At 44.2% G+C, this 13,683-nt stretch overlaps 1 protein-coding gene across 1 annotated transcript in view; it reads left to right on the forward strand.

Moving 5' to 3' along the window:
* The first annotated feature begins 810 nt into the window (after nt 1-810).
* Nucleotides 811-13,683, forward strand: part of SLC22A16 (solute carrier family 22 member 16) — a 110,626-nt gene continuing 97,753 nt past the window's right edge. Inside the window, exons 1-2 of the mRNA XM_021693350.1 lie at nt 811-877; nt 959-1,074. Of these exons, the coding sequence (XP_021549025.1) occupies nt 811-877; nt 959-1,074 (183 nt within the window). The remainder of the gene's footprint in view (nt 878-958; nt 1,075-13,683) is intronic.

A 13,683-nucleotide genomic window follows, 5' to 3' on the forward strand; every position in this document is an offset into this window, starting at 1 on the left:
ATAAGCATTATTGTCTTCTCCTGTCTCTTCATTGCACTGTGTCATTCCTAGAGTATCGAGACCCAGCTGCTGCTCAGTAGATATTGTTGGGGGAATTACCTGCGGCTGCTCTCTCTGCACTTTTTGTTGGTGATCATCACACTACGCTCAGTGGGGTCTTAGGGCTTCTGAGGAGGTGCCCAAGGGCCCAGGTGGGCCTGGCAGGTGAGACTCAATAAAGGTGGAAAGCAGAGGAGGGAGCAGTTTGGTTCCATGACCACCCTCACGTTAGCCCTGCTGGTTTATGTATTATTAGTTTGGGAACAATATTTTCTTTTTTTAAAGAATGGATGCTGTGAGTTAAAGTTTGAAGGGTGCCTGGGTGGCTCAGTTGGTTCAGGGTTTGACTTTGGCTCAGGTCATGATCTCAGGGTCCTGAGATCGAGCCCCGAATTGAGCTCCCTGCTCACACAGAAGTCTGCTTGTCTCCCTCTTTCTCTGGCCCTCCCCCTTCTCATGCTCTTTCTCTCTTGCGAATAAATAAATCTTAAAAAAAAAAAATAGGGCGCCTGGGTGGCTCAGTTGGTTAAGCATCTGCCTTTGGCTCAGGTCATGATCCCAGGGTCCTGGGATCGAGTCCCACATCAGGCTCCCTGCTCTGCAGGGAATCTGCCTCTCTCTCTTTCTCTCTTTGTCTCTGTCTCTCATGAATAAATAAATAAAATCTTAAAAAAAAAAACAACTTTGAAAATAACTGCCTTAAGCTTTTTTTTTTTAATTACTTTTATTATAACAGTCACTTTCTTTTAGACTCCTCCTGTTCTTGAAGAAATGGGACATTGTGACAGTGTTTACCTCTCAGAAGTTGGTGACACACAGGTGGTGGTTTTTAAGCATGGTATGTAGAAATGGTCAAGTATGTTTATGTAAGTATGGGGTGTTCATTTGCTTGTATTAATATATTTAAATTTCTTGACAGAAAAGGAAGAGGGTGCCATTTCGACCATAGTGCTTCGAGGCTCTACAGACAATCTGATGGACGATATAGAAAGAGCAGTAGATGATGGCATTAATACTTTCAAAGTTCTCACAAGGGTCAGTATTAGCAATACTCTTAATTTAGCAATTTGTAAGGTTTCAAACATAGTTGGCAGAGAACTTCAAAATGAATGGCTTATGTAAAAGCAAAGTACCTTTTTTACTTAACTGCCTTAAGCTTTGAATAGCTTAGAGGAGGAATTTAATTTTATGAATGACTCAAAGGTTTACATCTTCATTCTCCAAAACGTTAGTCACTATAAATTAAATAAAGAATTCGGTTCAGTTCCTCAGTTTCACTAGCCATATTTCAAGTACTCAATAGCCATATGTGGCTAGTGGCTACCGTTTGGACAATACAAATATGAATATTTCCTTCATTGCAGAAAGTTCTGTTAGACCGCATTGGTCTATATTTTATATTATTTAAATTGTTGGACTTAATTGATAGTGACTGTGGACTCTGTGCTATAATATGTTTATAGGCTGGAAGGGGAAGTTGAGTTGCCCATAGATGTAGGTTTGGGTCCTGATATTAACCTGCCATGTGGCCTGCTGGACTGGCTTCATGTTTCCTCATCTGTACCAGGGAGGTGGGGGCCACATCAGAGGTTTCTATCTATTTTATCTGTAAGGTCCCTTTGTTACTTTGTTCCCTTGGACCCACACCCATGTTTAAAATAAACTGCTTTATTAGGTAATAATTGGCTTACTCTCCCACTTTTGTTAACTGACACTATTTATAACTACCAGCAAAAACCTCTGATCAGCACAAGATTACCAGAATCCGTATATTGAGGTGAAGTAATTCCAGCCCAGAACTTAGAAATGAGACGTTGTGGTAAGCTTTGCCTTGTGTCTGGTAATTGTACAATGTTCATGTGGTGTTTCTCAAATATTGAAATTATCTTATTAATTGCCCCTCCCTGTCCCTGTCACTACTTCGCCTACTCCTAAGGTTAAGGGGTCCTGGCTAGAAGTCTCCTGACTACGTGGTCATTTACAATTTCTTTGAGTTTTTCAAAGTGATCTTAGGTCAAAGGAGGTAAAGATCCTCAAAATTCAATTTGGGAATTCAGAAAAGCAACCAAAAGAAGAAAACTTATCAAATGCACAAATGAAACTAAAAATCTAGAATAGATAGTCTTTTCAGTATAGAAAACAGAATGTGCAGTGTGATTGTATTTTGAAAATATATATTGGGTGGGACTTCTGGCTATGGCAGAGTGAAAACGCTGACAAATTCTCACCCTAAAAAATAAAATATAAAACTGAGCAAAATGGCAAAAACAATTTCAGGGTTTGGGAAATCAAACAAAGGGAAAGAACTAATTGAGAAGCATTTAGTCATGAGAAGCTGCTAACCTTTTATGTTAAAATGATGAGAGTCTGTGGCCTTCATGGGCTCCCTTCCCTGTGCCCCCAGCACATCTAGCCTGGTAATTTTACCAGCACCATACTGGCTGTGAAAACCAGCAGCCTCACTGTCAGAGGGGGGTAGTTTTGATTTGGAATGAAAGGTGAAAACCCACACCCAGCAGTGTTGTCAGTAAAAGCAGCAAACTCAGTAGGATTTAAAAAGGAAACCTCGCAGTGCTACTAGCCTGAGATTGCAGTCCTGGTTGGAGTGAATGGCTGACCAGTCAGACGTTCAATGGGGAAATCCTAGAAATAAAGCTATGTGAGCTCTCCATGCATCCCTAGTTGACTAAGACACTGCATATGTACAGGGAAGAGCCAAGAAAGCCTGGAAGAAAGTACAAGTCAGGCAGACTTGAAAACTGACTGACCTTTGAATGCATTCCTCAACTCACACACAGATCCATCAACAGAGGATGGATCTTATAGGCTTAAGGTATTTGAGCATAACCTCTGCCCAGTCATCAGTTGACCACAAAACTATGCAGACGCAGGGACAACGCTTTGGAGCTAGGCTAAAAATTAAACATAAGAATTAAAAACAAAAAACTGAGCAGAAACATTCACGGCCACACACTGCAGGAGACACAGATTCCACAGATTAAGTCCAGACAAGTTAATAAAAACAACATAACCACCTCAGAAAAAGAAATTAGAGTCCAGAGTTGCTATAGAATATTTTCTAAAATGTCAAATTTTCAAGAAAAATGATGAGACATGAAAAGAAACAAGAAATCTGATTCATACCCTAAAAAAATGTGACGCATACTCAAAACAAAACAACAGAAACTCTGAGTAGGCCCAGAAGCTAGATTTAGCAGAAAAAAATTTCAAAATAGCTCTTATAAATATGTTTAAAGAACTAGAGAAAACTGTACTTAAGAATTAAGGAACAGTTCAGTGATAATGACTTGACAAGTAGAAAATCACAACAGAGAAGTAGACATTATAAAAAAGAACCTAATGGGAATTTTGAGTTGAAATATATAAAAACAGAAATTTAAAAATCTACTAGAAGAGGTCACAGAAGAAAAAAATCAGTGAACTTGAATACAGTTCATGAGAAATTATTCAATCTGAGGAACAGCTAGTAAAAATACTAGAGAAAAGTAAACAGAGCCTCAGAGACTGGTGAGATAGCAGCAGGCATAACAACATATATGTAATTGGTGTCCCAGAAGGCTAAAAGAGAAAGTGGCAGAAAAATTTCATGACATAATGGCTGAAAAATTCTCAAATTTGGTGAAAGCAGTAATCTACAGACCCAGAAGCTCAACAAACTCCAAGCAGAATAAAAAGAGATCCAGAATAAATAAAAAGAGAATCATTAGAGATTCCAATACGCACCTTTTGATAACTGACAGAATAACTGGACGGAATATAAGGGTAGAATGAGTCTTAAAAACTCTAACAACAGCAGAATACACATCCTTTTATATTTCTTAAAGATTTATTTATTTTTATTTTTTTTTAAAGATTTTATTTATTTGACACAGAGGTGGGGGAGAGAGATCACAAGCAGGGGGAGCAGCAGAGGGAGAGGGAGAAGCAGGCTTCACGCTGAGCAAGGACCCCGATGCGGGACTGGATCCCAGGACCCTGGGCTCATGACCTGAGCCGAAGGCAGATGCTTAACGACTGAGCCACCCAGTCGCCCTCTTAAAGATTTATTTTTAAGTAATCTTTATACCCAAATGGGCCTTGAACTTATAACCCTAAAATCAAGAGTCACATGCTCTACTGACTGAGCCAGCCAGGTGCCCCAGAATATATGCCCTTTTAGACTGCACATGAAGTATTCTCCAGGATGATAGATCATATACTAGGTCCTACAACAAAGCTAAGTAAATTTAAAATGACTGAAATTATTCAAAAGATATTCTCTGACCACAATGGAGTTAAATTAAAGATCATCAACAGTAAGAAACTTGGGAACTCTCCAAGTATTTGGATGTTCAATAATGTACTTCTAAATAACCCACACACAAAAGAAATCAAGAAGGAAATCTCAGGGGGGCCTAGGTGGCTCAGTCTGTTAAACATCCAACTCTTGATTTCAGCTCAGGTCTCAATCTCGGGGTCATGAGTTCAAGGCCTGAGTTGGGCTCCATGCTGAGCGTAGAACCTACTTAAAAAACAAAAAACAAAAACCAGGAGGGGCACCTGGGTGGCTTTGTCAGTTAAGTGTCTGACTCTTGATTTTGGCTCAGGTCATGATCTCAGAGTTGTGAAATCAAGCCCCACTCAGGCTCCATGCTCAGGGTGGAGTCTGCTTGAGATTCTCTCCCTCTCCTTCTGCCCCTCCCCGATCTCTCTCTCTCTAAGATAAATAAATAAATTTTTTTTTTTTAAGAAAGGAAATTTCAAAACATAATGAATTTAAAATAAACAAAACACAACATATTAAAATTTATGAACTGCAGCTAAAGCAGTGGTTGGGAGGAAGTCATAACACTAAATACTTCTACTAAAAAAGAAGAAATATTAGGGCACCTGGGTGGTGCAGTTGGGTTAAGCATCCAACTCTTGGTTTTATTTATTTATTTATTTTTTAAAAAGATTTTATTTATTTATTTGACAGAGAGAGACACAGCGAAAGAGGGAACACAAGCAGGGGGAGTGGGAGAGGGAGAAGCAGGCTACCCGCCAAGCAGAGAGCCCGATGTGGGACTCGATCCCAGGATCCTGGGATCATGACCTGAGCCGAAGGCAGACGCTTAACGACTGAGCCACCCAGGAGCCCCCAACTCTTGGTTTTAGCTCAGGTTGTAATCTCAGGGTTGTGGGATCGAGCCCTGAGTTGGGCTCTCACTCAGCTCTGAGTCTGCTTGAGATTCTCTCTCCCTGTCCCTTTGCCCCTCCCCACCATGCTCACTTGCATGCACTCTCTCTCTAAAATAAATAAAATAAATCTTTAAAAAAGAAGAAACATTGCAAGCCAATTACCTCAACGTTCATCTTAAGAAATTATAAAAGAAGAACAAATGAAACCTTAAGTAAGCAGAAGAAAGGAAAAAATAAAGATCAATGAAGGAATCAATAAAATAAAAAAAGAAAAGTAATACAGAAAATCAATCCAATTAAATCAAAACTATGTACTTTGAAAAGATTTTAAAAAAAATAAACCTTTAATTAGAGTGAACAATTAAAAAAAAGAGGTAAGACACAAATTATCAAAATCAGCAATGAAAGAGGGGATATCACTACCAATCTGGTAAGATGAAGTACTTCTTTTATTTTAAAGATTTTATTTTTAAATTTAATTATTATTTTAAGTTTATTTATTTTAAGTAACCGCTCCACATGGGGTTTGAACTCACAACCCTGAGATTAAGGATCACATACCCTACTGACTGAGTCAGCCAGGTGCCCCTGATAAAATGAAAGGATTTTATAGGAATATCATGAAAAGACACAAATTACCAAAACTGACTCAAGAAGAAAGAGAAATTCTGTATAAATTTATAACAGGTAAAGAAATTGAATATATAGTTTAAAACTTTCAATAAAAGAAACTTTAGGTCTAAATATTTTCACTGGCAAATTCTACTAACATTTAAGGAATAATACCAATTCTATACAACCTCTTCCAGAATACAGAAGAGGAGGAAACACATTCCAACTCAATTTATTAGGGAAGCATTTCCCTGATACCAAAACCAGACAAAATATCTCACACACACACACACACACACACACACACACACTACAGACCCAAATTCCTCATGAACACACAAGCAAAAATCCTTAACAAAAATTAGCAAATCACATCCAGCAATATGAATAAAAAGGTAACACATCAGGACCTAGGCAGGTTTATTTTGGTCATCCAAATTATGAATCATGACTATCTCTGGATCCTGGGATTATGGGCAGTTTGTTTTCCTCTAAATTTCCAATAATGAACATGGCTTACTTCCTCAACAAGAATTTGATTATTATTTAAAAGACATACAAAGAATGTTCTTGCAGAATTTTCTGGAGTCAATAGAGAGTAGAAGAAATACTAATTGGGCTGAAAGATTCACAAAGACAAAACACTTCTCACTTTCTACAAAGTAAAAGCTAAAATGAAAGCGTGGAACGAAGAAATAGGAACCAGTAAATGTGACCGGATGCCCCCTCCTCTTTCCCGAAAACCAGCAGGGGTCCGGCAGAGTCCTCAGCGAAAACCAGGGGCTTCTCAGACCTCCAGCCCTTCAGAGGAACCACTTTCCATGCATGATGGGGGCGTTTGCACATGGGTATGAATCAAGGTGCTTATCTCCTCTTCTTTGAGGGAAATGTGAATCATCAAAATGGCAGTTTTTTTAAAATAGCACACTTGCAGAGAAGAGAAATTCCTAAGTATTAATTCATCCCCTGTTCTTAGCAGGGACCTTGAACGTTATTATAAATAGACAGTTGCTCTTGCACCAAAACCGAAGATTTTATTGAGCATTTGTGTAGTTTCTGCTGGGGAGAGGCCCGGACTGGTCTACCTCTGAAAGCACCGGGAGGGATTTTAAATTTTATTTTATTTCATATCTTTTTTTTTTTTAAGATTTTATTTATTTATTTGAGAGAGAGAGAATGAGAGAGAGCACATGAGAAGGGGGAGGGTCAGAGGGAGAAGCAGACTCCCCGCCAAGCAGGGAGCCCGATGCGGGACTCGATCCTGGGACTCCAGGATCATGACCTGAGCCGAGGGCAGTCACTTAACCAACTGAGCCACCCAGGCGCCCTATTTTATTTTATTTTTTAAAAAGATTTTTATTTATTTATTTGAGAGAGAGAGAGAGAGAGAGAGAGCCAGTGAGAGAATCAGGCTCCCCGCTGAGCAGGGAGCCCGATGTGGGGCTCGATCCCAGGACCCTGGGATCATGACCTGACCCGAAGGCAGACGCTTCACCGACTGAGCCACGCAGGCGCCCCCGGAGCAGAGCGGGCTCATTCAGAGACTAACTGTTGAGACAGTTGAGGCCGATCTCGGAGCTGGTGCCGATGCCCCGATGAGCAGGGTGCAGGCTTGGGGGCGACCGGGCCTGCGACTTGTGGGGTCCCTCTCTACCTGGGCCCCAAACGCCTCCCCACCTGTTTGACAGTAACCCACCCTCCTTTAACAAGAAAGCATTTCCTCATGTGTCCAGAGTGCTAATAGCTGTAGAAGAGGACAGCCTTGCGCCGGTATTCAAACTGACACGGAGCCCATTCAGAGAACCAACCGCGGCGACTTCCAGGTCCCCCAAGGGGGCTTCCTACAGGATCGGGTCCACACTTGGAAGCCATCTCTCCACCAGACCTAAAAACGGCCTCTGTATTCTTGTCAAAGAACAGCTTTGGGTCCTCGGGCTCTGGGCTAAATAACAGATACCCAGGAATTCTATGCCGCGACATGGCTGACTTCTCGCAAACGACCGAAGTGGCAGCTCTCATTCCGAGCGCGCACCTAACACCACGCCGAGAAGCACCACACGCACAGTACATCCCTCACTGAAAGTGAGGAGGTGCTGGGTCTGATTTACTGGGAGGAGCGGTAATCGGAGGGCCTCGGCGGCTGGCCCAGCAGCTTCCGACCAGTGCAGCGGGGGCTGGAGGGTGGCTGATGGGCAAGAGGCTGCGAGACCGAAACTGAGAGTGAGAACAGCCCATGTGCCGGAGTCAGAGGCATGAGGGGCTTGGGGTTGGGGGCAAGTGTGCAGGGCTCCTAGAGCGGCCGGGGACAGGCAGAGGAGGACAGGCTGCAGAGGCCCACTGAGGGCAGGGTGTGTGTGGCAACAGTTTCCCCTGAGGCTGGGACTGCCGGTGACGTCTTGACTCCCTTGAGGCGGCCGGCCCGTGCCTCCGTCCTCTCCCGCAAACCCTAAACACCGCCTCCACTCCGCTTCACCGCAGAATCTGCTCTGCTGGCATCTGGCCGCCGCCAGGACGCACAGGAGGAATTTGAGCAGAAACCCCTCAGGCTTGAAGGTCAAGCCTTCCTATTCCCGCCTGTGACGCACGGCCCAGAGTCACTGTGGACAGGCCGTCGACTGGGCTGTGGCTCTCCTCTCCTTCCCGTGTCCCTGGTCTTGCGCACGCTTCTGCTTCCTTGGGCTCTGCAAGCTTATTGCTTTACTGGGCATCTGAGCCTCTGTCGTTGGGCACCTGCCCCAAATTTTATTGAAAGGCAACGTATGTGGTGCTTAAGCAGGTAGGCTCTGGGCCAGGCTGCCATTCACTGTGCAAATTACTCAAGCACTTTCTGCCTTAGTTTCCCTCTACGTAAAGGGGGATAATAATACAGCCTGTTTTCCGAAGGTTGTTGGAAGAATTGGAAGAATAAGTACATACTGGGCACTTGTGAATGCCTGGCATTTGGCACAAAGGTTGGCTCTTGGCTCATTTATTTATTCACTCAACACCTTTTTTTTTTTTAAAGATTTTATTTATTTATTTGACAGAGAGAGACACAGCGAGAGAGGGAACACAAGCAGGGGGAGGGGGAGAGGGAGAAGCAGGCTCCCCGCAGAGCAGGGAGCCCGATGCGGGACTCGATCCCAGGACCCTGGGATCATGACCTGAGCTGAAGGCAGTCACTTAACCAACTGAGCCACCCAGGCGCCCAACTCAACACCTTTTTTTTTTAAGTTTTTTTTTTTTAATTTATTTGATAAAGAGAGAGACAGCGAGAGAAGGAACACGAGCAGGGGGAGTGGGAGAGGGAGAAGCAGGCTTCCGGCTGAGCAGGGAGCCCGATGCGGGGCCTGATCCCAGGACTCCAGGATCATGACCTGCGCTGAAGGCAGACGCTTAATGACTGAGCCGCCCAGGCCCCCCCCTCTCAACACCTTTGTATTGTGTACCCACTTGCCACGAACTGCCTTAGGTGATGGAGATACAATCACGAGGCAAAGAAGCACTGTCCTTGCCTTCAGGAAGCTTCCAGTCTATGTGAAGTGTCTTTAGACTTTAATCAAATAATTACACTGTAATCAGTTGTACCTGTTACAAACTTTTTTTTTGTAGTAGAATTGTAAATAAGGAGAGACGGAGCTGCAAGGGGCGGTGTGTGTAGTGTGAAGAGGGCATAATGAGGACTCTCACCTGGGCTGGGGTGGAATGTCTGGGGAAGGCTGACAGGCATGACAGTTCCTTGCCCCCACCTTTTCACTTAGCATCCCACCGGCTACTCCTTGGACCGGGTGGTTCTTGAAAAGGAGCCAAAGGAGCCAGTTCGCCTCTTGAACTAAATTAGTGCCCAGTGGTTAAAGCAGAACACTGTATATACATCAACCTCTGTAGAGTGTGTCGGGAAAGCACGACTGAGATCTTCATGTCATCCACCAGCCGTGGGACGTGGGACACAGCATCAGATTCACCTGGGCCTCAACTAACCAGCCTTGGAGCTAAATAACCACCATAAACCCTATTCCTGAGGTCTGTGTGAGCCCCGGCACCAGGGAAGACCCCTGACTTCCACCTCGGGCAGGGGGAGCCTTGTTGGGTGAGTCTTGTCCAGTTACAGGGAGTAGCTCAGACTCTTTCAGAGCCAAAGCGACAAATGACAACAGAGGTGCCGAGAAGGTAATAATCCAATGACTACAGTAAACATACTTAAAACTGTTCAGCCTCAAGTCTCAAAGATATGGCTCGATATCTTGGGGAGAATGCACAAGAAAGTGGTAACCGTGGTGACATGTAGAGAGTGGGATGAAAATGAGATTTATTTTTCCTTGTACTCTTTCCTATTTTTAAAATTTTGTGCCATGTATCTATATAAAATATACATAACTTATAATTGACATTAAGCAAATGGTGAGATTGAAGACAGAACATTTTTTTTTTTTTAAGATTTTATTTATTTGACAGAGAGAGATGGCAAGAACAGGAACACAAGCAGGGGGAGGGGGAGAGGGAGAAGCAGGCTCCCTGCTGACAAGGAGCCCGATGTGGGGCTTGATCCCAGGACCTTGGGATCGTGACCTGAGCCGAAGGCAGACGCTTAAAGACTGAGCCACCCAGGCGCCCCAAGACAGAACATTGTTAAAAGCCACATAATCGGATGTAAAATATAAGATGTGATGGAGATTTTTTTTGTCTTTGACGAAACTATGGATTTTGTCCCTTGGTGACTTTACTGGAGGAAGTGACAACAGCAGAACATGGAGGAATTGATTTTTACCCTTTCTTTCAACAAATACCTGCCATGTGCCAGCACTCACTGTTCTAGACACTGGGGATAGAATGATGAACCAAAGAGGACTCCCCATCATCCCCCAAATTTCCTTTCCTCAAGGAGTTTAAATTTGAGGGCACCTGAGTTCCAGTCCTGGCTATATTACACATTAGCTGTTTGACTTTAGAGTCTTTAGGCTTCTATATTCCCATCTTTAAAATAGGGGCTGTACAAGATCTTCAAGCAGATTTAACCATCTATTCTGACTCTAAAAGGTCAATGGCACATAGTAGACAAGCTAAGCACTGTATTCATTCTCTATGGTTTTGTAACAAATTACAACAAATTTAGTGCCTTACGACAACACAGATGTATGTTCTTACAATCTGGAGGTCAGAAATCTGACATGGGTTGTCACTGGGCTAAAATCAAAGGTTTGGCAGGTCTGCCTTCCTTTCTGGATATTTTATGGGAGAATTTCTTTTCTTGCCTCTTCCAGCTTCGAGGGGCCATCCACATTCCTTCCGCCATCTTCAAAGCCAGCAGCAGCAGGTCAAGTTCTCATCCTGCATCATTCTGACCTCCTCTTCTGCCTCCCTCTTCCACACGAAGGACCCTTGTGATTAATTGGGTCCATCCAAATAATCCAGAAAAGTCTCCCCATTTTAAGGTCAGCGGATTGGCAATCTTTTTTTTTTTTTTTAAAGATTTTATTTATTTATTTGCGAGAGAGAGAATGAGAGACAGAGAGCATGAGAGGGAGGAGGGTCAGAGGGAGAAGCAGACTCCCTGCCGAGCAGGGAGCCCGATGCGGGACTTGATCCCGGAACTCCAGGATCATGACCTGAGCCGAAGGCAGTCGCTTAACCAACTGAGCCACCCAGGCGCCCGGATTGGCAATCTTAATTCTATCTGTAATCTTAATTCCCTTTTGCCATGTAATAGAACATATTCACAGATGCTGGAGATGAGGTCATGGACATCTTTGGGGAAGGGGGGCATTATTCGGCCTAATACAGATGTTTAACAAACAACATGAACCCACAGTTCTCTGACTTTTGAATTTCACAAACTGTTTAGACAAACAAGCTATTTTGGATATCTATTTCTGTGTACCAAATCACTCCCAAACTTAGTGGTTGAAAGCAACAAAAATCATTTATTGTCCTCACAAATCTGCCATTTGGGCAGCATTGGTGGAATTCATCTCTGGCCCATGTGGTTATCAGTTGTGGTAGCTCAGTTGGAGCTCAAGAATCCTCTTCCAAAAGAGCTCACTCAATATCTGGCAAGTTGGAGGTGGCTATCAGTGAGGAGTTCATCCAGTACTGGCCAGGGGCCTTGCTTCCCTTCTATATAGGCTTCTCCTCACGGCTTCTGGGGCATTCTAATAGCATGGCCATTGGGTTCCAAGAGTAAGAGTTCCAGAAGGCCTAGGAGGAAGCTGCAAGGCTTCCTATGATCTAGTTGCAGAAGATCTCGCCTGGTATGTCCACTATATTTTATCAGCCAAGTAAGTCAAAAAGGCCAGCCCAGATTCAAGGGGAGACAAATTAGACGCCCCTATCAATGGGAGAAGTGCCAAAGAATTTGTGACCATCTTTAAGCTACTACACACACCAACAAAAACACACTCACAAACAGAAGGGAAGACTAACATAGTATTGCCATAGTTTATTTTGATAAACAGGAATATTAAAAAACGAAGCCAAAAAATGTTATCATCTATTATATTATCCTATCTGTTTCTGAAATAATAAGCCCCCGTTTTTTTTTTCTACAAAAAGTAGAAAGGATATCGTCCCAGAACGAATGGTAGTTCTCCAAAACTGAACAAACTGAGCTTCATTAAAAATACACTATACTATACTGGTTTTTCTCCTTTTAAGCCAGGTAAAAAACTCAGTCACGGGTAGGGTCTCCAGATGGACCAGCAGGCATTAGGCATGAATGACTCTGGGGTTCAGACCAGCAGCCTGCTTCTACCCCCTCGGCCCAGGTTGCGGCTAGACTCTCCAGAACCCCATGTCGTGCTGGCTCCGGGGACTCACTGCCCTACTCCGTTCCCGGGCCCAGGGAGCTGCCAATGGGCCCAAAGGCAGGAGGATCTGCCTGTTGTCTAGGGTTTGCCTTGGGGTGGCAAGGATGGGGCTTGTTTCTGGCAGCTGTCAGGCTCTCCGGCCACAGTTTGAGCTCCTTTCCCTGTGGCTTTGGCTTTGGGGGCTGGGCTATTCTGACTGCAGGCCTGGACGAGGCACTGATACATCTGGCCTGAGGCAACGGGAAGCGTGCCCAAGACCACTGCCATCACCCCGTCCGAGCTTACCAGGATCCCTGGGGGAGTCTTTTCCGTGCCAGCTTCCACCCACCTTAAAATTCTGGCCCCTCTTGTGGACTCTGGAGCCTCTAGTCCCACAATGGAAACGTTTCACTCGATCATCAAGGGACCTTTCCGTGGTCCTCTGTGACCAAGAATGCAGAGACCTCTAAGCCAAGCCGGCTCTGTGTTTCTAGGCCTTGCTTACCTCAGCCAGACCCGGGAGGTAGTAATGAATAAGATGGTTCTTAAAAGGATGACCGAGGTTTTTACCTGTAGAAGGCAAATTACCTGCGCTTAGCTACTCAGGTGGTTGAGGATTGATTTCTTAAGTGTTTCTGAGCGACACAGGGAAGTGGGGAACTGTAGAGTCAGAGCCAGGGAGACTCAAACCCTCCGGATTACGTCCTCCTCCGAGGCCTCAGCGGTTCAGGGAAGCGGAGGCCTTCTCCCCTTGCATTTCACAAACGTCAAAGTGGGATCTTCCCAAAATTCTTGACATGGAGGGAGGAGCCAGTGTATACTGTTCACCCTCCTCCTTTTAGGTCAACCGTCCCCTCTCAGAGAAACGGCCTCACCCCGGACTTCTGTGAATGAAAGGTTTTATCAGAGTGAAAGGGCCAACTAGAAGCCGGGGTCATCCTCTCTTCACGCGGTCTTGTGTTCAATGGTCAGCGTGATGACCCGGAGAGAGCACATCCCCTCAGTGTTCCCCCTGATGCGGGCCATCAGGGAGCGGGGTTGGAGGGGTCACCCCACCTAGTGATGCATCTAAGAAGCAGGTCAGCCCAGT

Source organism: Neomonachus schauinslandi, chromosome 8, assembly GCF_002201575.2.
Source record: "Neomonachus schauinslandi chromosome 8, ASM220157v2, whole genome shotgun sequence".
Lineage (NCBI taxonomy): Eukaryota > Metazoa > Chordata > Mammalia > Carnivora > Phocidae > Neomonachus > Neomonachus schauinslandi.